The sequence below is a fragment of the Poecilia reticulata genome, chromosome 12 (assembly GCF_904066995.2).
Source record: "Poecilia reticulata chromosome 12, P_reticulata-male-v2, whole genome shotgun sequence".
Lineage (NCBI taxonomy): Eukaryota > Metazoa > Chordata > Actinopteri > Cyprinodontiformes > Poeciliidae > Poecilia > Poecilia reticulata.
The window spans coordinates 18,161,541-18,186,155 of record NC_088841.1 but is presented as its reverse complement, the minus strand read 5'-3'; the positions used below and the strand labels follow the sequence as shown (position 1 = coordinate 18,186,155).

General features: G+C 37.7%; 1 protein-coding gene across 13 annotated transcripts in view; it reads right to left on the bottom strand.

Moving 5' to 3' along the window:
* rimbp2a (RIMS binding protein 2a) overlaps nt 1–24,615 on the bottom strand; it is a 67,516-nt gene that overhangs the window by 20,144 nt on the left and 22,757 nt on the right. For 11 of the 13 annotated variants that reach the window (XM_017307880.2, XM_017307875.2, XM_017307873.2 and 8 more), the window contains 8 exons: nt 12,159–12,248; nt 8,572–8,694; nt 5,319–5,423; nt 3,957–4,007; nt 1,851–2,055; nt 720–877; nt 508–587; nt 293–402 (listed from right to left, as the gene is read on the bottom strand). In XM_017307880.2, coding sequence (XP_017163369.1) covers nt 293–402; nt 508–587; nt 720–877; nt 1,851–2,055; nt 3,957–4,007; nt 5,319–5,423; nt 8,572–8,694; nt 12,159–12,248 — 922 coding nt within the window. Of the gene's footprint in view, nt 1–292; nt 403–507; nt 588–719; nt 878–1,850; nt 2,056–3,956; nt 4,008–5,318; nt 5,424–8,571; nt 8,695–12,158; nt 12,249–24,615 lie in introns of those variants that run through there. The other 2 variants (XM_017307874.2, XM_017307881.2) reach the window with 2 other exon arrangements.

Sequence of the window (24,615 nt, the reverse complement as noted above, 5' to 3'; positions counted from 1 at the left end):
AATCCAAGCAAATTGTCAGACATTTGTTTAAAGATACTACAAAATCAGTATCACAGCCTAGAATATATTTCAACCAATTACTAAATAAATGTATATGAAGTTCTGAATTTAATAACATGCACTTACTGTTTTGTCATTTAGCAAAAAGAAGTAATTAAAGCAGTCCTAACTCTTTTAAAACAAGGGGCATTTAAGTCACATCGTTACAAAAATGGGTATGTCTTTTATGCAATGTGTATATAATACTTTCGCTCACAGCCAACATCAAAAACAGCTTAAAAATCCCTCTCACCTTCATAAAAGCCATCATCGTCCATGTCTCCGTACACGTATAGATATTTTCCAGCCACAAGAGGGAGCTCTGCTTCAGGATGTTCATTCGGTCCATCATAAGGGTTATAACTTAGCAGAGAAAAGACACAAGAATATGTTGAGTTTAATGAGTGAGGTGCCAAGTCTGCACACCTGAAAATCAAAACAAATATTTTGATGCTGGCCTCTTTTCACCTGTAACGGGCAGTGCAAAGGCGGACCTGGCCTGTGTAGCGAGGTTTAGACCTTGGTGATGAGCGTGTCTCATCCTCCATCTATTGATCAATCACAGTCACAAGTCACCATTTCCACCCGCAAAGATGCTGGGATGCAAGTAGATTTATTTTAAGCCACTTAAAAAGATCGTCAAGAGGTTTACGTGACGATGTGGCGTCACCCACTCTCACCTCTGATGGGGGATGCTGTCGGGGGCTGCTGGAGCGATCCGTTGCTACGGTGCTGGATTTGACAGACAGCAGTTTGAATGCTTCACTGTCTTCAGTCTGCAGAGGGCAGGGTGAAAACTGAGGGATCAGAAGCTGAGCATTTGGTGCACTCTCATCACCTAGGAGACATTGATTTAAATAGCAAATAAAGAGAGGCTGTCATTCCTCATGCACCCCATTAGCTGTTCATTGCACACATTGATTCAGTCGTTAAGCAATGGCACAGTTAACACCTTTAACGCCAAAAGGCTTTTGTGCCTCGGTCAGTAATTACCTTCTGCAGAACATATGTGTTCTTAAAAATCTCTCAGGGAAATGAGGCTTATTTAGTCAGATGCTAAGAAGTTGAAAAGTTCATTTATTTGAGAAAACTATAAGACAACTTCCTCAGCATCAGTGATTGAATGCATGAAAGTGATGAAAAATGCGTGTAGTTGCAGTTGTAGTCGTCTTGTCTTAGTATCTCAGTATATAACAAGAAAAGTTTTGTAAAAAGTAAATTAAGGAAAACATATAAAGTGTAATATCTCCACACCAATCCATCGAACATCAACAGTATCTAAAAGTGATCTGTTTCACAGAACTGACACAGTACATGAGAGACGGATTCAGGTAAAAGCTCTTGAGGAATCACCTGGTTGGCAGTGATATAGTTATTTTTGGTATTAGATTATATAACATGACCAACTCCTAAATAGAATATTAGATTACCTTGCATAGATTCAGCTTTAGAAACGGAATGAAACGGTCTTCTTTGACGGGTACAAAAGTAATTTGTGCATTACATGTTTATGCATAAGTATGTCATTACAATATGTTTGTCAAGACCTGGAAAAAAATCGCATATTATTATTTTATGGTTTGACAAATAATTCTTATTTGGGAAATGACAATGCATTGGTGTGAAGGAGGGTATGCATAAAGTAAAACTTTAAAAAATACTGCTTTAAAAACATCTAATTCATTGCAATAAACAAAAAAGAAAAAATATTAAATACCTACAGTGTGTAATAGTTTTTTATGATACATCAAGCACCTGATTAATAAATACACAGCTAAAAGCTTTGCTTTTAAGTGAAATCGTTAACAAACCTTTCTGCAACCGGGCTTCAAATTCATCAATGACTTGGGAGAGTTTCTCCTCTGGTGAGGTCGGGACCTGGGACACCAAGGTGGAATTACTATTCAGGAACTCCACAGGCTCTGATTGCAAACGGATGTTTGGCAGCCTTTTCGACAGCTGGTGGAAGTGATCACTGTGTGACCTGCATTTCTGCTCCAGGCCACAAAGTTTGACCTTTGACAGAATGGAGAGAGAGCAGAAAGAAGTGTACTGAACCGTAAGAAGAATTGAGGAAGACAGTGATTTATCATATTTGATTATACAGGTTCCAGCCCTCTAAAGTCCTAGTCCTCCTAGTCAATGCTGGCTGAACATTGGCCTAATTATAAAATAATTCCTAAAGAAAAATTCTAGAGTCTGAGTAAATTGTTACAGTGAGAAAATAAGAGTAGAGCATCTCAAGGTTTTTCTCAATAGCTACATTTTAATGACGCTACTGACATGAAATGACAGTAAAAAAAATGCATATATAGTTGCATGTGGGTTTAACAAAAACAAATGTGTGGAAAAGACCGACTCAACAAATTTGCTGCACAAGAAAAGTACTAACTCACTCACTGCAGAATTTTAATCACGAAACTGTTTGCCTGCCCAGTAGAATCATATTAATATGCTTGTGATGACTAATAGCATGACCTCACTTGAACTGCACTAATAGAAGCGTGAGACCCATTATCACAGCAGGATTTAGGGTAAAAGGAGAAAATTATTTTCTGTAGATGAGGCAGTAGCGTATTTTAGAAGACTTTAATAAAATACAAAGCAGATCAGTTGACGGATCAAGAAAAGGTTCAGCTGAGGGACGCCGTTGATGGAACATGTCACACTATGTGCTTCTAAATGCGAAACAATTAAATATAGTAGATTTCTAAAGGATGCCAGTTCTAGATTAATTTAATCTTCCAGTATCCGTTTAATAGACGAAGGTACTGGACATTACATAAAAAGTTATCAATTTCTTGAACTCGAAAAAAGAATTTATAAAACAATTGGTCAAGAATAAACTAACTTCAGAATTTTCTTGCTTTGTTCTTGGGAGCAAAGCATGTTTGCTAAACAAGTTTTCAATTTTAAAGTCTTAAAACTTGTTTTATTAACATTTGTGGTGCACAATAACAGATTATATCCCCAGAAGGAAAGATATGAATGCAGAATGTGCTCAGAGTCAAATCTGAGCTGCTTGAAGTGTTCATGAGAGATGGTAAAACATAACGATGCTAAATGCGGGAAGTTGTTCATGTGGTGTCTGTAACCTACAAGCGACTGTAGCTCTTTGGGAAACTTGCGATTAAATTACATGCAACTAATGGCACCTTCAGTACACTTCAGATTCATTCTCAATTTCAGGTCGGAAGGTTTTGTCTGTTGATTTTATTGCTAAAATTAAGTTGGAACACTTTTTTATCAGTCTTACTTCTGCATAAAATATCAAGCCTTTTGGATTTTTAAGTAACCTGCCTTATTATACTGTCAGCGGAGTCATTATGGCGCACTGAAAGCCCTGCGCCTCTGCTGTCAGCAGTTTATTGTATTTACTTGACAACTAAGAGAGCTTTTGTTAAGCTTTGCTTCAAGCATGGTTTCCATAGCAGTGTTGGTCAGTGAACTGCTTTGTGCCTGATTGCAGCTACAAGATGCATTTGCATGAATGCATGCAAATGGATATTCATGAACCCCAGAGAAAGAAGCTGGGTAGATTTTGCTGATTTCCTAAATGTTCTTGTAGCACCATCAGCAGAAATAATTAATCTTTTTTTTAAGTCCTTACTTAAATTCCTCCTCCATTTTGGATACAGTTTGAAGACTTTCTTTATAAAGAAAAATGGAGTGGCGAGTCCTCAACTTGATTATTATCTGTAAAGGACGATTGTTTTTATATACATATTCAGTAGAATAGACATCGTTTCTAATTGTAGAGAGAATTAAGATGGTTTTTCTTTGTTCTTCAATGTCTTTTCAAGAGTCTTGGAGTGATTTTATAGAAATGTATCTCAGTAGCTTCTCAGTATTAAAACCACATCAATCACAGAAAAAGAAATCAAGCCCTATTTATGGGACATGATGACTATCTGTACCTCTAATAACTGTACTGCTTCCTCATGCTGTTGGTCAGTTTGATCCCAAGCCTGCAGCGAACACACAGAAACACATAGTGACAGCTGACACTGTGATCACAGTCTGCAAGGTGGACTAGACATCACACAGCTGACATTCTGTCTACGCGGTATTGTGGACGAGCCTGAAAGAGGCTCACCGGTTCGGCAGAGCTTCGGTCGTTGAGTAGCTGCCTGCTCCTGATGGCACTGCTCCAGTGAGGGCTCTCTGATCTATTCTTAGGTGTGTTAAAACTTCCGCAAGTATTTTTAAGGAACTTAAAGTTTTTAAATATAAACAAAAACACATTATGTGACAGAATAAAACATTTGGGATAAGTTAGGAGCTATTCTTGGTTTAACTGCAATCACCAAATTTAAGTTAAATAAAACCAGAGGAACAGAAAAACCTACAGCGTCAGCTACTTTTATTGGCACTCCTGTGAAAGAGCTTAAAAATGCTTACGATAAATTCATCTTTTCCTTTCTCAGATGAGACTAAGATTTGACTTTGAGGCAACTTAATCCAGCTAGGTTTGATGATCTACAAAGAATAAATGTGGAAATACACCTGTGTTAAAAATGACCATCCCCAAAGTGTTCCTACTAAGTTAATTATCCACAACTTCTTGCCTTGGCATGCCACAGCATACCAAGCATACCCAATTCAAGATAAATACTTCTATAAATTAATCCCACCATCAACAAATGCTATATTTGTAGTGTTAGATATTCTGTTTTCCTGTCAACTACCATACCTAGACTGACACCACTATATCTGAAACTTTAATTTAATTGCAGCAGGCATGTGGATCCACATAAAGTCCTGTACACATTGTTCTTAAACTAATTTGCATGCCACATGAAGTTTAGAGTTCAGTGGCTATTGACTCTGCGAAGCGTTTGCTGGCGTCAGTCTCGGGTTTTGTGTTATTCCAGCAAACAAACTATAGACAAAAACAGATTGTCCTGAAATTGATCACTATACAGAATAACAAACTGGTTATTTGCAATGTTCAATGTCATTGACTTCCAAAGCAGAATGAAAATACATAAAATACTACAGATTGAAAAATATCAACGTCCCTATTAATCACAGAATCACTGAAGCTAAACTTGTATTTGCTATCAAACTGGAGACTGGACAGCCTTCCGAGATCTTTTTATTTTCTAGTTGAGTGCCATTGACTGTGTGACAGTGAATCAACAAAAAAATGGGCTGCTAATACATCAATAACTGAACAAGGAGCTTTGGCATAAAGTCGCTGCACAAAATCAATACTGGAAAAAGAAAACAAGTTTTCAGTGATTAATTCTCTGCTTTGTTCTTACTCATGGCCATACCTTTTGTAGCTGATTGATCTCTTTCTGTTTGCTGTGAAAGGCCACCAATCCTCGCTCATACTCTGTCTGCAATTGTTGTTTTAGCTGCAAGGCTTCGTTCATATGCTGTGGAGACATAAAGAGAGAGAGGAAGGATGCTATTTAGAGATGGTTTCCAAAGATTTACCTGGCAAGACTCTTTCTTCACCGCTAGTGGCAGAAAAGTTGACTTTTCAAGCCGTAGTGGTTATTAAGAAGAGGCTAGTCATGTCACTGACCCCAAACAGTTTTTCTATCCACTGGCTACAGAGGGATATGTTATTAAAATACTGCCAAAGCACAAACTAGTTGGCATCACATCGTTTTCAATAAAATTCATGAAGCCCCAAAGAGCAAAGTCCGGAGTGTGTTAAAACTGTACTTGGTCAGTGTGTACGAAAACAATGCGTGTATTTATTGACAGATATTACACTTTAAGCTCTTTAAAACAAGCCAACAAATCCTGGTATTATCTTCTCATTACCTGTGTCTTTGGTTTATTTTTGCTTGCTGACTGATCTGTACCTACCAACCTTTCTGAGTAATATGAGCAACATACCAGGTGTAGCCATAGCATATGAGACACGAGAGTTAAATAATATCACAGTTTATTTATTTACCTAAGCCTTTTAAACCTCAGGTTTCAAAAATGGAGCCTTTTCTCTCCTGTAATGGTATGCATCTATTAAACTCTTTATATTAAGAGACTATCAGCTTTTCACTGTGTGAATGCTGAAGCATTTACACTACAGAGATCCTTCAACATGCACTTGTTAGAATCTTGCGTAATTTTACTATTCTTACAACCACCAAAATAAGAAGGCACTGCACTGGCTTCGGTCTGGGTGACATCATTTATATATTCCTGCACATTCTCCATTGTACTCTGAAATGCTACTGCGGGGGAACATAAAGCAAATAAAGACAGCATTCAGCAGTTTTTTTTTGTTTTTTTTTTGTCTTTTGCTGCATTATTTAGCTTTCATCTCTACAGTACGTTTGGAACTGACTCAGACAAAGACGTCTTGCATGGTAATTCAGGCTGATCCTTTATCTACCCTTTGCCAAATTGGCCAAGTCATGTTGACACAGTTTCTCTTCTCAAAGTCACAACCAGCAACGATATCTTTCAGAAACCAAGTTAAGGATCATAAAATGTTCCTTCACATTTAGGGAAAATGGCTGAGGAAGCCCTAACATTTAGATTTTTACCCTCATGTTCTCTCTCGTTCTAATAAAAGGAAGAAAAGCTTCTTTACCTCCCAGAGTGACTTCAGGGTGTCCTGAGCATGCAGCCACTTGCATAATCAGAACAGCTCTAAGCTGCTGTGGAGCTTTGGTAAAAACAGATTTTTTTTTTTTTTTTACAAACCTTGCTAATGCCTACATCCTACATTTTTAACAGAAATAGATAACGAGAAGTTTCACTGATCAGATTGAGGTTATGTGAGCAGATTACTGATGTGAATTTTGAACACATGTTCTTATTGTTCCCTTTGCTACTCTGCTGGATCCTTTCTCAGAAACAACGCAGCAAGAAAATGTAAACAAATATAATTTTTTTTAAGGTGGTTACAAGTTAAAGGGAGGCTTTGAGGCAATCAAAACTAATTTAGTACAATCTGTAGCATACTGGCCTTTTTCTTACATGTGGATGTAGATGATTAATGTTGCCTCGTCCTCAAAATACCTCCTAAACACGTTTGGTGATAAAAATATAACATAACCTAATTGGGTTTCTTAAAAAGCTTTTTGTTACCAGATTACATCCGCTTCAAAACAAGATTCATGATGCTTCATCCCAATTAGGTTTAAACAAGGAAAAATTTCAAGTGAGCCTTTTTTTTTTTTACTTTTTTCCCATGTTGTGTTTCCATTATCTGTGGTTTCTCCACCCACACCGCCCCATGTAATTTTCTCTAAATAGTATCTTTGTCTCTGTAATCAATGCTAAATGAGAAAGTGACAAACCTTTCATTGCTGTATCAGGGAGTAGGTCAGCTTTTCTCATATGGGCACATTTATCTCTCGAATATCCTGACAAACAGACAATCGATGGGAGATGCAAGGAGACGAGGATTTGTAACGACAGAGCCGCGCACAGAGCGGCGAGACTGTTTGATTACCATTGGAAGATGGGAACACAATAAAAGAAGAAGCCTCTTCTTGAAGTAAGGTGGGACATTTTGGGGGGTTTCAACAAAATCAGAAGATTGCAATGCCTTTTTATAATTTGTGCAGTTTGGGAGAGCCCGGGTGATGACATCATAGATTGACACCCCTTAAGTTAATGATGTCAGTGAAGATGTGATTTAACGCAGCACCTTAAACTCAATGTTTTCTTTTGTGACACCATCTATATGCAATTATAAACACCATGGAATTGCCACGCCTGTTCAGGAAGGAGAGAGTTTTTGTTTCCCCACATATAATGATGGAGAACATGTGTAAAATCTTCAGTTTGTGGAAAGTTGTTTAAAATATTCTCAAAAAAACAACGGCATTTAACTAATAAAATGACATCAGGTTAGCATATAAATGTTCTAGCTATTCGTGTTGACTGAGACCACTATTTGCTCAAATAAACTAAAACAGTCAACTTTCTGAGGTGGTTAAGCACCATGTTCACTTACAAATAGCTGAAATCTGTGAATACTTGAGACCCCCTTGAAAATACATGTCACTGCCTATTTTAATTGTTCACACACCAAAAATGCCTTAATATGGATTAATATAAACAGTGGAAACAATCTCACACAACTCTAGAAGGAAGTCCACAGCAAATAATTTTGAGTTATATTCCTTAGAAAATCTGCAAAAAGGTGAATTTATAAATAATGAACTGTGAACATGCAGTTTTTGGTAAAATGATGAATTTTACCAAAAACATGACGAATTTTGGTAAAATGACACAGTTTACTTACAAATACCCCAGAAGCGGTGTGCATTTATAATGGTTCATTTTAATTCAATTTCCCCAAAAATAATGTCGAGTTCCACCAACTACCTTCAGAAGGATGCTCGCAGGATTTTTGTATTCATGTTTTTGAAATTCCAGACTTTGTCTGCGGAGTTGAACAGAATGGGTTTATTTTATGTTAGACAGTTCAATTGTGTTAAACGTGTAAACACAGTCAGAGTTCATTTAAATCTCTTAAAACCCTATTTAATTTCTTGTGATTTCAGTATGTCAAAAGCTTGTCAATAAGACACAGAGTCATATAGCAGGTCTTACCTTTAGCACATGTTCCAGATTTTCGACTCTGGCCTGGAGTTGGCTCCTTTCCTTCTGGGCCTTGTCTTTCTCCCGGCTCACTGTGGCAAACGTTTGTCTCAGCTGGACATAGTCGCATCGCACCTGGAGGGACGCGAATCACAAACAGAGCTCAGATTTTAGACAGGAAAGGATGGGAAATAATTAGAGAAGTCTAAGTATCAATCTGCAAACTAGAAACCAACGGTTATGAAATGTAACCAACAGATTTGTTTTTAGAATGGAACAAACAAAAAGAATGTGTGTTTTCTGAATATTGCTTTTTCACAAGATCTATGTTTTAAATTTATAATAAATTACATGTTCTATCTTGTTGGTCTGAGGTTGGATTTTTGAGTTCACAACCGGAAGAGAAATTAATCAGGACATTTCTATTTATCCTTGGTGACTTTGAGCTGCAGACTTGAGCACCCAGCGTCTCGCTTTAATGTCAGCCTTGAGCTGGTACTTCTAAAGGTGGCCTGACAAGATTGAGCTGAGCCACCCATCAGCCATGCAACCTTCATCTCCTCATTAATTACCAAAAAATTGAGGGGAGCACAATAGATAAGCGCGCACACCTAGAGCGCACAAAATTAGGCAGCTGCAAAGAAAACAAGCTCATTTATTTTGTGGGATTTGTGACAGCAGCGGGAGCTGCTGAAGGGAACTAACTCTTCTGATGCTTGCATGGACAAAAAAAAAGCAGCAGATTACCATTAATTAGCATTTATTATGATTAATATTATCAATATTTTACATGCTGTTTTTGTTAGAGATGCATATTCCAGACACATCATGTGTATACACAAAATAATGAGAGAAATTATTAAAAGCGAATAATGTTTTGCACTCCTGCATGGTGGAATGGTCATATCTCGCACAACGTCAGTGGTTCTTAAAATCAAGCGATGGCTCCATACATCTGAAGTATGTTACTGACTGAACTCTTCCGCTTTGGTTTTTGTTAAAAGTCCTTCATCATATCACCTCAACCACACACTTTTTTCTAGCTATCATAGAGCTCCTCTTGTCAAACAAACAAAAAAATCCTAAGCCTCCATAGCAAGTCTGTGTATTTTCTAAGTAAAATACTGAGAAACAAATACATTTTAAACTCATTCACTTAATTATGAAGTGTACAGGAATCAGTGACATCCAGTTGCACAAACTGCAAGCTGAACCCTTTGAATCCACCACCCACTCACTTCACATAAGCGAGGCATGAAATGCAAAGGGCATGCTCTGAAATCTGTAAAGAACTTTAAACATGTAAAACAATTGCTGCAATCCTCTATTTTATTAAAACTGTCAAAAAAAAATTAAAAAAAACAAAACATTGACATACTGGCTAACCACCAAGTTTATTTTTACAGTTCTCTCAACCACTTACATCAATATCTCAAGTATTAATATCTCCTATGACTTTTTCAATAAGAACGTATCATCCAAACAAGGTTCTTCCCGCAGTCGTCCCCACATGCCCCCTACCCTCGCTCCCGCTACAATTCTGGCAGGAAGGAACATGCTTTTAGCCCCGTTTCTATTTTGTTTCCATGCCCACCTTGTCTGTGCACAGATGGCATCATTAATGGAGCAAGAGGTCTAAGCAGGGCTTCCTGGACACATGTCAACAACCCCCCTACACCGCTCCACCCGCATTCTGAAAGTCACTTTTGTTGCCAAAGCATCCATCTCAGTCTGCCATTGTCTCCATTACAAGACTTGTGGTTGTAGCTGCAAATCCAGATGCAGTGGATGAAGGTTTGGGTCAATGCAAACAAAGATTATTAAGAGAGAAGATCGAAAAATAATGACATAAGGAACCCAAACGAGTATTAAATGAAAACGTTTGTAACCTGAGGATGACCCCACTGGTCCAGTCATATTGATCTGCGGGAATTACTCTCGTCACTAATCCATTTATAAAGTATTGTGTAAGTTATATGAAGATACACAACTACCTCGCTAAGACTCTAAAATATGATTCTCACAGAATGATTAACTTGGAGAAAGATTACCACAATTTCACAAGACATTGTGCACAAATTTAAAGCTAAAATGGCATTTATTTAACTCTCTAAGCAAAACCAGTGAGGAACAGCAGCTGCTAATTAGGCTAAAAGTTCCAAATAACACATGAGTCATGGTTTGCCCCACAACAAATGGCTGGTGCAGCTGTATTACTCTGATTTTAGTGTAAATGGGAGGTGTCTTCTTAAAAACATCCCATTCGTTTGACAAGGAAGTAAAAAAAAAAGATAGGTGATATTGGTCCTATTCAGAAGTTGCACATTTTATCTAAATTATGTTCTGGTCAGTATTTCAGGAGCTTAATAAAGATTGGACAACAAAAAAAAAAAAGATCTGTGTCATGAAGTTGGTGATGAAGATCCAGAAAGTGGATTTACATTTTTAAAGTGGAAAAAGCAGAAATGCAACAATAATTTTTACTGCAGATTAGAAAACTGCATAATTTTTCTAGTTATGCTGTTAAAAAATATGTTAATTGTAATTTTGGTTTGGATACACACATATGAAAAATAATATAGAATACTCACTCAGTTTAATAGCAGTTTTCAGTTGCAGAATATCATGCCCTGCTGTTTTTCCTGCTCTGCTATTTATAGAGCAGTCCAAGTGTAAAACCTGCTATTAGCTTGTAAATTAGGCGGGCTATGGATAGCTGGGCTGCAATCGGCTATTTAATAGATATGTTGCCCGCAGCTGCCAAGTGTATTTTAAAACAGCATTGCCATAGCATGAGTGATGGGTGATGCTGCTTCATGCTGCGATCCATGAGTCCAGAAATATTTAGGAGCAGATTTATTTTTCCATCTTCCCAACTGAATAGGAAATCTGTATTGGTCTTCGTTCAGCCAGCTGACTAGTAGAATTTAGTGACAAATAGGAAAGAGACAGCATTTTATTATTTTAAAGCTGGTGAAAGGTCCAGTCACTTTGGCCCTTTTCCTGTTTTTTATTTTATTTTATTTATTTTTTATTATTATTAAAATAACCTTAAACAATTTGACTGAAAATTTTAGCGGTTCGAAACTGAAAGCCTTGACTTTGTTTCCTTGAGACTAACTCTGCAACAATATATCTTATCATTAAGATAACATTAATACCACAAATATTAACATTAGTATTTTAATTGCAAAGGACTCCCAGGACAGACATTTAGTAGGATCATATGCATACAAAATAGCAGTAGTATTTGCAGATACCAGCATTTATATTCATGCTAAAGCTCATATTTACAGTTCTCTCAACCACTTACATTGGTAAGTGGACATTGGTAAGTGGTTGAGTATTGGTATTGGGAACATTGTGATAAAAAAAAGAAAGAAAGAAAAGAGTCTGTGTGAGTTAACAGCAATAAATGCAGTTGTCACAGTATTAAAGTTTGACACTTTGCAATAAAGTGTTGCAGTTGCACTTTCTCCTTTCATTGTGCAGTTCTACTTGATACTGGTCCTGGCACAGGCCCATGTAAAATAATAAATATCTTCCAATTGATGATCTTCTGAGGTGTGTGTACTTGTAGTTTGTAGATTTGTACCCACCTGCTCATGCTTGGATGCCCTAAGCTGGTGGTTGATCAGCTCGAGGTTCAGACGATTTCTTTCCTGCAAGGCAGCATGGAGCTTCGCTTTCTGGAAAAAGAAGAAGAGCCAGCACCAAGGGAGAAGTTTACCATCTTGTCATATTATCATGGAAAACCTTTTTTTGCTCAAATGATTTCATGTCTAACTGTATAATATATGCAAGCCACACAGAGCCACTCCATCTTAAAGTGATTATATAAGCGACAGATGAAAGACTCAGGTTAGTGCCGATCCCTCCCTCCGTCTCCCGCCGTGTTTGTGAGTGTTAATGTGTGTGCATGCAGATAAGCGTTTCTCTAAGATCCTGTCTGGGGTACAAAACACACAGCTGAACGCTGTCACCCTCTATTTGGTATGTGGCACTGGCAGTTGGAGAGGAAAGCTAAAAAAGACAAGAAAATTGGAAGAAGAGAACAGGAGAGGAAGGGGTAGGTAGACGGAGGGAAAGAGGATGACAAAAAAGTGGGGAAAAAAATTCTTTAAAGTTAGATATTAAAACCAAAAGAATGGTGGCCTGTCAGTCAAAAGCAAGGAGCGTAAACAGGCGCATAAGGCTCTTGAGAGGAAATTAAATTGCAAGGCGGAAAAAAAGGATTGAGAAGTGTGCAGGACCTGTCTGCTCTTTCCACAGCTCACATTCACAGTCAGAAGTTGTCATGCTGCTGGTGCTGCAGGTACTCAAGCATTATGTAATTATGCCAGACTCAAAGTAGGGCAGCGCTCTCCTCCTCTCGCAGCTATGAGCATTCAAGAGTGATTTCACTGTGACTGACCATATCCTTGCACCTAATACCACTTCATTCTGCTGATGGTCATTCTCAGCCGTCCACTGTTGAACTGTGCCATTAATGGGAGCCGTCAGCTCTGCTCCCTAATCAACAGGAGCCAACAGCGGCTCGGTATCTTCCTGGCAACACAGACAAATCAAACAAGCAGGATGTACTTTTAAACGTGAACTCATTAAATTTAGAAGTTATTATCCCCAAGGATAAATAGAATGTATTATTAAAATGAAGGTTTTATAGTCTATCCATATTTATCAGCACCCCAGGTAAAGCTTTCAAATAAATAAAGTTTTAATGCAGTAGCACAACACGGAGAATTCCAGCCTATAATTGGATCACATTTATTCCAATGTTAGGAAAAAACACGGGCACCACACTTATAGGCACTCCTGCTGTTAAATTTGTACTGTCCTATTTTCTCCTATAATGTGTCCCAAGATTAGAGCATAAAGAAAGAGGGATATTTGATCCTTTCCTTTTATATCACTTCACTAAAGCTTCCAGACTGCTGGGTCTCCATCAGGTCTCTCTCCAACATACTCTTGCTGCTGTGAACAGGATTTTGATATGGACTCATAAAAGAGGGTTGATTTTATTTTGTAAAAATCAACCCTCACCTGATCATTATCCTGCTGAAAGACCCAGGGATGATCCATTTTTAGTTTTCCTTATGATTTTCATTGATTTGTACATATAAAATGTCCTGATACTTCAAAAGATTTCTTGATGTTCCATAGTTTAAAGGTTTCCAGAGTCTTTGGAAGAGACACCGACACACAACATCATCGATCATCTCCAGCACTTTAATGGTTTGTTGCTGAAAAGCTCTGCATACATTTTAAAAAGTGCTTCAGTTAAATTTAATTTATAATTATTGGAAGGGGAATCAATAAGTTAAGCACATATGATATTGGGGTTTTCCTTACTTAATGAAGGTGGTCTTTCGGTCTGTAAACAAGTAGCGAAAGAGAAGAAGAGATTATAATTTCTAGTCTCACATTATATCTGCACTTCATCACTTAATCAATGTAGAACTATGTTGTTACTGAATCAGTGTTTTTAGTCATTTGCAGGCATTTTAAAACAAAAATGTTTGGAATGAGGCTGTTTTTCAAATAGTTTTTGGATTAGTTGGATTAGTTGAACCGATTTCCAAGTGGTTATGGTGAAAGAGTGTACCTTTATTAGCATGGAGATTAAAAAAAAAAAAAAAGTATGTCCGATTATATCAACACTTTCTGCAAAGATTAATGCATTGTTTATATTTATAATGTTTTTTATTTGTCACACAAGAGCTGCAGTGAGCTACAAATTTCATGATGCACTTTTTTTTTTTTTTTACATTACTGCAACATGCTCTCTTGAACCCACCTGCGGCAAAAGAGAATCCAATATTTTTCAGCGCAAGAAAAGATTGAGCAGCTCAGGGGCTTTTGATCAAATTTATCAGTATATTTGAGGAGCTCAATAAACCGGCCGAGATGAGAGAAAAGAAAGAGAGCAATGGGAGGACGTTGTGCTCATTCATCTCTTCGTGTGCAGACAGAGACAGCAGGAAAATGCTGAAGAAAGGCAGAATAAAGCCAAAACATTGGCAAGGGCAGGAAGACACAAAGCACAGTGAGTAAGGCCATGTTCTGCTCTGATTGTATAACTGTCACTGCAACACAGAGTCAGTGCAAACTGCAGAAAATCACACTCAGCTGTAGCGATAACCACAACGGATATTGTACCTTTCCCTTTAACGCTGAGGAAGGGGGTGTGGCAAACCTCAAGCTACCAATCAACCTTCTTGTCTAGTGAAAATAAGTTCAGTTGAGGTTATTTCAGCACAAACACACACACACACGCACACACGGAAAAAAAATCTGAACAAAGAAACTGGACAAAAAAAAAAAACGACCTTTAAAAATAAATGTTTTAAGGGCCGCGAGTATGATGACTGTTTCTGTACTTCCTCTCACTTCCAGCAAATCACACATTCACAGCTTCACATAGCACTCTGTAACATCTTGTAAACACAATGTTAGACTGTGAAGCCAAGGGACACACACATTTCTATGCCAATTCAGACCTACAATATGTGCAAATCATCATAGGAATCTGTTTCGAGTATTTAATGTAGGCGCTAACAAGGGTGTCTCTTTAGGAAAAAGCACAACAGGGACTCCAAGTGAAAATTGTTCTGTGTGAATCTTTGCATGGTTGTGAAATTTGAGATCAATATGCGCATTCAGAGAGAGCATGCAAGCCTGGAGACATATAAATCAACAGTACTAACGTCTAATTCACTCTGACAACCTCTGTCTTCCTTCATCTTTCTTCTGCATCTATATGTTTACACACCCTGTGCGGTTCTAGCACGACCGCAATAAGAATTTTACACCCGTAACCGCTAAAAAACTAAATCTGCTCACAGTGGACAACGCCCAGGAGGTTCTGTGCATACAGTATGTGCTCTATTCCGGTCTGCCTTCACATATATATGAGCTTGAGTAACTCCTCAGTAGTTCACTAAAATATGGACAAATAAATACAGAAATACCAACCAATAAGACGAAACAGAAAAGTCCAAAGATTAACATCAATGTATTGCTTCTGTATATTTTTACAGAAGTGCAGTAATATTTTTTTTACCGCTGTTTTGAAGCATAGAGCATTTAAAAATCGAATATGATGCATTTCTCATTATTTGTTTCATGTAAATTAAATATTTTAAAGACATGTTAATTATTTCAAATTATGGATATTTTAAGTATATATTTATGATGACTGGAGTAGGAATTTGATCTTACAATTAATGTTGTTGCATCTTCCCATTATGAGAATGGGATTTTAAGTTTGCTTTGTTTATAAATATGGGGCAATTCTAAAATACACTAATGTTATTAACCATGACAGGCTACGTTGTTGGGATGAGGAATTGATAAAGGGTGAAATCCTGCACACACTCATTCGTGGGATACCTCCTGATGAGTTTAAATGGGCTTTTTGTGGGTTGGAGATTGCTGCTGTTTCCCCAGGAGGACTGTCATTAATTAGATGTCATGTACGAAACATTTTGTTCCAGTTACGGCGTGAGAGCTTTCTTCAGTGTGGGCACAAGTGAAGCCTCAAACACATATGAAACTTGTGTCTAAATTATAAAAAGCATGAGCTTTGATAGGATCTTGGCAGATACATGTTGTACTTTTGTACAACAGCGTCTTACCAGAATGAACATAGCGTGTTTTTACTTTAAGTTAAGCTCAAGTTAAATGGTACATGTTCTGAATTTTAACTAAATTTGTAAAGTAAATGTATTTAATAAAAATGCATATGTATGTGCATAAATAAAAACTTAAGTAAACTTCCTGTTTTTCTGTATCCTAATTTGAGCTGCTACACGGTTGATTGATTTATGACAAAGGACAGCTCCTCAGTTTAAATCTCCCAACAAATCCCATGTTAGGGACTTCTTTAACGTGTTAATGGAAACAAAATAACCCAAATTAACATGTGGATTTTGGCTGTGAAGGGAAAAAGTTATAATCAGTGTTCACTCCCCTGCCAAATGACCCCACAGCAGACAGGGGTATTTATTAGATTCAGCTCTGACAGGCAGCCATGCACAAACAGCACCCACGTACACATGCAAATTATTGTGTGTGCGTCCGTGTGTGTGTGCTGCTTCTCAAGCAGGAGAAGTGGCCAAAGCTGGAAAAAAGGTTTTTAAAACAATAAATTCCTGACTAAAATGTTATCTTACTAAAAATGTGAAGGAAGAACTTTCATTGATTTATCTTATCATAAAAAAAAATAGCCCTTTCAAAACATTGTATTGTACCGAGATCCGGCACAACATGTACCTTTCTAGTGAAACACTATGACTCACTTATTTTTCTTGTAACAGTCTGCAATACTGCAATATTTCCGCCCATTTCCCTTGGGTGAAAATATTAGTTACTGAACATAAATTCAACTCTGTAAGGATGTCTGCAGCCATAAGTATACTGGGAGTATCACTGTTGTTGTGGTAATGGGACTGCAATATGAAAAACACAAATGTTTATTCTTGCATTAAAAATGTATTTTTTAAAGATAAGTAGATAAATAATAATATTCATATAGTCATTGTAAGGTAGAGGGGTGTCAACCTCCATTGGTCAATGGGCAAAAAGCAGGGTACACCCAAACAGAGTGGTACTCCATCACACAGAAGCATAAAGACATGGAATAATAAATACACAAAGAGAATCCAAAAGGGAAAGTGGGCATTTCATCTACCATGAATGTTCCTGGATGATGGGAGGAAGCTGGAATATTCCATGCATCTATGAAATATCAAAACCACACACGAAAAGACTCTGGTTGGGACTCAAATCTTCTGTAAGGCAACAAAGCTGGCAACTAGATGACAGACTATCAAAAAATATAAAATAATATGAGATCGTAAGCTTCCTTAAAATGCCACTGCTGCGATTTTTTCATTCCTCTCTCACATATCCCTAGAGAGAAATAAGAATTAATGAGTATAGGTTTCTGCAGGTCAAAGCTTCAAAAGACTGGAGATCAAGAATTGGTCACAACATTCTCACCCCCGTCTTTCTAAATATAACAAATCTCAAATTATCTGTACTGTAACGTTCAAAAGATAATTGAGCAAAATAAAGGAAAACTGGTTTGCTAACTCCAGATTGCATTTTACTGAACATAGAGTTGTTTTCAACATATTTCAACATAGGACACACCGGCAAGGTTAATGGCAACTTTTAGAGGACTGTAAACTGACACTGTACATCCCCACTTAAGGAATTGGCTGAGAAAAGGAGGATCATTTTGGAGGATTTATAGAGTAGCATTAGCCAGGTCTACACAGCAGTATGATATATATTACCCAGAGTCTGCACTCTGAAGGGCTTACTGTAGCAGGCGTTCATCTTTACACAAGGGCGTGACTTGAGACACACTAGATCTGCAGCCAAACACTAGTTTCCTTGGCAGACTGTTTAAAGAACCATTTTAAAATCAGCCATTTGTAATGTTCCTCCTACTGGATCCTGCTTTTGGTTTACAACACAGACGTGACATCAGACAACGGAGGCTGAGCCTTTTATATGAGTAGGGCAAATTTTCCCATTTATAGTGAGGGTTACGGTTAGGGTGTATAAGCAATACAGTCAGCATAATGTCATCAATAGATTATTCATCGCATCCTTTTAAAATATTCCCCTTGTTGTCTCAAGGCAATATCGACTGGGATTCCCTCAGCCCATTGGTTGAACGTGTCTCTACAGGTGCCTCATTTATAAAACATAGATGTGAGGTAAATAGAGTAATAAAGTGCAAAGTATTGTGCACCCTTGCTCATATGTGAACACACGCGCCAGTACGTTGCAGTCATACGACCCCCGAGGTCGTTCCTACAATGCAAACTGTGGCTGCAGATGGCAGTGGGTACCATCAAAACAGTGAAGCGTGAATGGGCATTTGCATGTGTACGTGTTAGGAAGGGCAGGAGCTTAAAATGGTTGCATAACTAAAATTACAGATGCCTCAAGCTCTAATGAACCCACATGTTTCAGACCTTTCATCTGAATCCTAAACGTTCACAGTTACCAAGGTCGGCGAGAACTAAAAAATATATATATATATATATGAAATTGACACACACCATTAAGTGTATGTCACTTTAAGTGTGTGTCACTGAGGTTGAAGAAAGGGTATTAAGTTAATCAAAAGAATAATAATAACTTAAATTGACCATCATGGTGGATGACTAAATTGCTGGTGTGTTTTAGATTATTGTCCTGCTGCATAACTGAAATGCGATTGAGTTTAAGGTCACTCACTAATGGTTGGACTTCCTGCCAAAGACCAAAATTCATGATTTTATCAATTACCACAAATCATCCATGTTCTGCAGCAAGGCAACAACGTCCATGTTGACATGCTTGTTTCAATGTGTGATTTAAAAAGCAGATGGAGACATCAAACTGTAAAACATCTACCAGCAAATGTGTAATATCTGAAAACCAAGTCTTTAATGCACAGGGACAAATCCAGCAAATACTGGACAAAGAAGTTGAGGGATGTGTCGACCATCAGTGGAATATCAGGTCTACAGTTTATATCACAACAGAAATCACCTTGTTGATATGGAAATAGTATGTTGTATTTGGCCGACTTATGTTGGGACTCAATAATTTCACAGAAATTCTGTTTTGGCAAGCAAGCTCAAATACTAGCTTAAAATCAGCTGCATGTTCATTTGTCTCGTATATGTTGACATAAAACTGGCTTATTTCTTGGGGTTAGGAGGCTTTTTGGATCTGAATGACTCAGGTTAGAAGTGAGTTGCTTAACAAACAAAGACCATACAAATGGATAAGAATATGAGGAAATATCTGTCAATGTTCAAAGAAAGCTGATAAGCAAAAATAAAAATGTCTCATACATTTTATAAATTAAATTTTACCACATATTTTTATATAAAAACATTTCTTACAAGTGTTCATTGTTTTTAATAAATAAATCTGCTGCTCAATTAAAGAGCTTCCTGGGATGTGGAGTGGAGGTGTGGAGTTCACCTTATCCTCAATTCTGTCATATATTTGCACTTGGCTATGTGTTGTATGCATATCTCAAACAATGTTTGCTTAAGCTAATTTTCTTGGAGAATTAAAATGTACTTGTGAGGGAAAGTTAATGTTTTCAGTAGGCAAATCATCTCAGTACAAGCGCAACATGACAGAAGCATCTTTGAAAATGAGATTGATTACTCATCCATTTTCACACATTTATTTGAACAGCTACAATATAGGTATGGGGTGTCATTTACATAACCAAACACCAAACATGAATGATGACAACCTCAAACAAAACTCCTTTCTTAAGGCTTTTTTTATTATGCTTCTGAGTCACATTCAGAGGCATTAGCATCATCATCAGTTCAATTAGATTTTAATTCACCCACCCACCCCATGACCTTCCCAACCAGAACAGCTTTCTGACCCTCAGGAGGGAGAATGTTCACTGGGGAGTGAAAAGTCACCAGTTTTTCTCTTTTTTTTGTCGTTTTTAGCGATGAGAGTATTAAACAGTGTTTTAAATCTTGCTGTTTGCACTACACATTTAGAGAGTGAATATTGACACTATTCCTCCTTGCTACGATTCCCCACAGGCTTTCTTTGCTGGACAATGTTGAAGCCAAACAGGTTTCCAAGAGATATACAGAGAGAGAAACAAAAGTGAAATCAAAAGTATCAGGTTTTTCTGCAAAGCAATACTCAGCATTTCTGGCTGTCTGCCAGGCATGCTGGTCTTTCGACTAATTTTTGGAGTCAAATTAATGTGAACATACATTCATTTGACAGTAAGAGAGTATATAGTGTAACAAACTGGGGTAAAATGAAGTTACGTCTCTAAGTACACCATCAACACACACACACACACACGCACAGGCACGCACAAACACACACACACACGCACACAGACACATCACACACAAGAAAACAGCTTTGGAATAGCTGACCACTTCACGTGATGGAAAAATGTAACCATATTTAAGTGGATGCCATCACATATAGCTCTATCATATGAGTATGCAGTTCCTCCAGTAAGTTTAAATATTTCATATTTAAATACTGTCCATTCAGCACTTCTGAGCTTTTCCGTGTGTTTCTCAAAATGGAAATTGATTTCAAAAGCTTGTGATTCAATTTTATATTTTTTCCAGCTGTCCTGTATCAGAAAATAAACCATTACTCACTGCAATCTGTAAAAGATATGAAAATCAATTTTAAAATAACGTGAAGGATGTTTGTAATATGAAAAAAAAAAAGTGAAAACAAGAAAGTTTTTTGCAAACTTTAAATGATGCAATGAGGTGATCCAGCTGGACCGCGCATGTAAAACTCTTCAGGGAAAACCATCATCTTCCCTACGGTGAGTGTGCATAGCACTGAATTTAATGTGTGATGTAAATGCAGACCTCTGGAGCAAGAATGCGAGAATGACACTAGCCTCCACAGAAGTGGGCAGTGAAGCTTTAAGTCTCATTGATGCCACAACAGATTTGACGTGAGGAGGACCCATTGTTCCCGGAGGACAAACAGAGGATATCAGAAAGGCGTAAAATAAGTTCTGAGGAAGATCGGAATAATTCTAATGAAGAGCCTGGAAGCTGGTAAGGGATTACATGTGCTTGGATGGGCCTTCGTGCTCACATAATGCTTGGATGGGCCTTCGTGTGCAAAGCACGCATACTCGAACAGACACAGACAAGTCAGCACACAAACTCTCAAGCAGACACAATTCCCATAAAGCTCTCACTGAAACAAAAAGTCACATGGCAGCAGGGAAGCGCATACGTCGGCATCCAATGAAGTGCACATCGCTCTCAGTTTGGTTCTCTCATAGACATAAAACATTTGGTTTCCACATATACGCAATCGCATGACCCCAATCTGAAGGGGAACACACTGCACAAGTGGTAAATAATTTATACGTGACCTTATTGCACAGTTAGCAGTACAGTAGGCTAGGAGAGGCAGTGGAGGGAGTGCTTTACTACCACGAAACCTAATTCCATTAGGCATTCAAATATATTCTTAAAAAGTGTTTTCTAATAACCACCCTAGACATAAGGGATGTGAAAATAGTTTTTGTTTTGTACTCTTGAGCAGATGCCTCTCCCTTTATTTGATCTGAGCAGAACAAACAAAAGCGCTCAGAGACTATGTTACGCTAGTGTTGGCCTCCTTCCACTGCCAGAGAAGCTCAGAATTCATTATAATATTGTAGCTCTTACCCATATGCACTAGGCAGGGACGCTCTCTAGTACACTCCTGAATTGCTGAGTCTATATGGAGCAAGCATGTAAGATCTTTAGTGTATTAAAACAGCGTTGATACCCCATGAACTTTCAGAATTTTTTTTTTTTTTTGCCACAACTGCAAACTTTAACGTACGTTATTGGGATTTTGTGTAAAATTGGTAATCAACTTTGTATTAGAATTTGAGAAAACACGGTTTCAATTATTCTGCAAGTTGTTTTCAGACCACTTGACCTGATGCCCCTAAATAATATCACCTTATTAGTAAACAAAATACAACAGTTTGTTAGAAAAAGTTAATAACCAAACAGCATCATGAAGACCAAGCAACACATCGGACATATCTGTCCATCCAACAAAAGGTTTTTAAGTACTCTGCGTATGTCTGACAAAGAATTGTCATAAATTCACAGTTACTCTAGCAGAAATGCATTTTTTACAGCATATGAGCCACACCGATTTTACTTTTTTTTTATCAATCCCACAATATTATACAAAAACCACAAGTTTTTCCCAGAACCTTTGTCAAGAACAAGCCAGAAGAACAGATAGATCACATTATCTAATGCCGTTGTAGTATATATTACAAGTGAAATCTTTGCTGAAATAAATGATCTTTTCTTCTTCGTAGTAGGGAAAACATTAGGTCATATGTGCCTTAAAATTATAATCATATTGCAACATGGAATTAAGATTAAAAAAACAAAAACAAATGCAAAACACTGAATAGGAGTAACTCATAAGTCTCTGCTGAGCAGGACTCAATAACACAGAGCAATAAGTGACTATTACAGGAGCACAGGTCCTGTCATGTCGCCTTTCCTTCCTGACACGGTGTCCTCCTCTCCCCTCTTCCCCTTCTCTCCATTTAGTTGCTCTTTGTGTTCCCTCCACTGTAGGCTTCTGTCCTAATCATTCAAGTCATTCCAGGAGCAAAACACTGGGGACTAAATGAAAGAGAAGAGCGAAAGAAGATGGAGTCAATGACAGAGGCACAAGACAGGAAGTATTTAGGTAAGAGACTGTGTTCAGGTGGTTATTTAGAGGCATGGAAAGTCCTGACTATGAGCGAAATGCGTAATCAGGAAGGGAGAGGAAGCGGGGGGAACTAAAACAAACAATTAGAAGGGACACAGAAAGAGAAAGTTAGTGATGTGGAATTAAACGTGCCATTATCAGCATGCTCATTTGCCTAAGGGCTCACCTTGCCTGCCAAGTGTCATGCTGGCGTCACGGAGCAAAATAAAATAAAAATGAAGTTTTTGAAGGCAAATAATTTCAAGCTACTACACATTAAGTGAATCTGGATATAAAGATTTTGAACATCTTGATTACAAATCCGTTGCAGATTTGAACTGAGACACTTTAAATTTACATAATCTTTTCGTCCTGGTTTTAGAATGATAAATGATCTGAATGAGGTGAAAATGATAAAAATGTTGTTTTACAACAGTCTCACAGTAACACACGATGTGATATCAGTTCTGCTTTAAAGATAGCTGCTCTCACCAGGAACACGGTCATGTCCACGTAGCATAACTCTTAAAAAAAAAGATTTTAATCTGCATTGGTAGAGAAACAAAACAACTTTTCTTTCAAGCATTAATCGATTTGTGTATTGTTTAGATCTCTGTGTTTCAGTGATAAAATGGCAGTGAAAAACAAGCTGCTGTTTGTTGTGTCTTTACTTCAAGAAAGTCATTTTTGAAATGCTGTAGAAAGCCTTAGAGTGATCGTACACATACAGTTTTAAAAGACTGGGAAAGTGTGCAGGCCAGTATTTTTTAGGATGATATAAAAGTATTATAGAATGGACACTGCCCAACTTTAATATGCATCCCAATCAACCCTTAGAGTCAGAAAGGCTTTTACTGATGTTTAACCGAACAAGAAGCATATGTGATAAATAGTAATAATCATAACATGGAATGAGTTGATCTGAACAAAAGATGTGTAATTCGGGGAAAAAAGCTATAAAAGTAGCACAGTGTATTCAGTAATAAGAAGTGGTATCTATTCGGACTCCCTTTTATTCCTCTCACTTTTCTTCTCTGCCCCACCTTTTTATTCTTTTTTTTTTATTTTATTTTATTTTTTCTTCTGCCTTCTCCCGCTGCAGTGCTTTGTCTCTCCTTTATAAAACTTCTGTGCAACTTTAAAATCTGCCAAGAAATGTGGGGAGGAAATGTTTCAATCTCTGCTCCTCCCAGCCAGCTGAGCAGCAATGTCTTTTGGAGGGGGGCTTCATTCTAGCAATCAATACAGCATTCACTCACATATATATATACACACACACACACACCAGTAGTACCGGCAAAGGGAGGGGTTCAATGGGGGTTGCCATAGAAACTGCTTTCCTTCAGGTCGGAGCAAGGATGATAAAGAAGCAGCGATGAAATATCACGTGCAAAACATATCTGATGGTACCTTTTGAACTGCGTGAATGAAAGCTGGCAAACAAGCAGCGCAAACAAAAGCCGTCTGAGTCACCAGGGTCTGGACAAGCCAGCTGTCAACGGGCAAGAGGCGGGAAACAACCTGGACAGCGCTAACAGAAATCCACATCGGAGGAACAACACTTACTCCTGCTGCCAATTTAGAAACCATTATTAACAGAAAAAAATGCCTGTTATTAGCCAAGGAAGTTCAAATTTAAACCAGGGACAAATATGCTTGCACACTTCATGTTGCTTCTTTCATTTTTGGCACAACTACACTTTTAGTTTCATTTTTGTTTATTGCTTTTTAATGCTTACCTGTGCATTTAGGGATTTTTTTTGTGTGTGTGTTTATTTTGGTGTTGATGCACCAAGA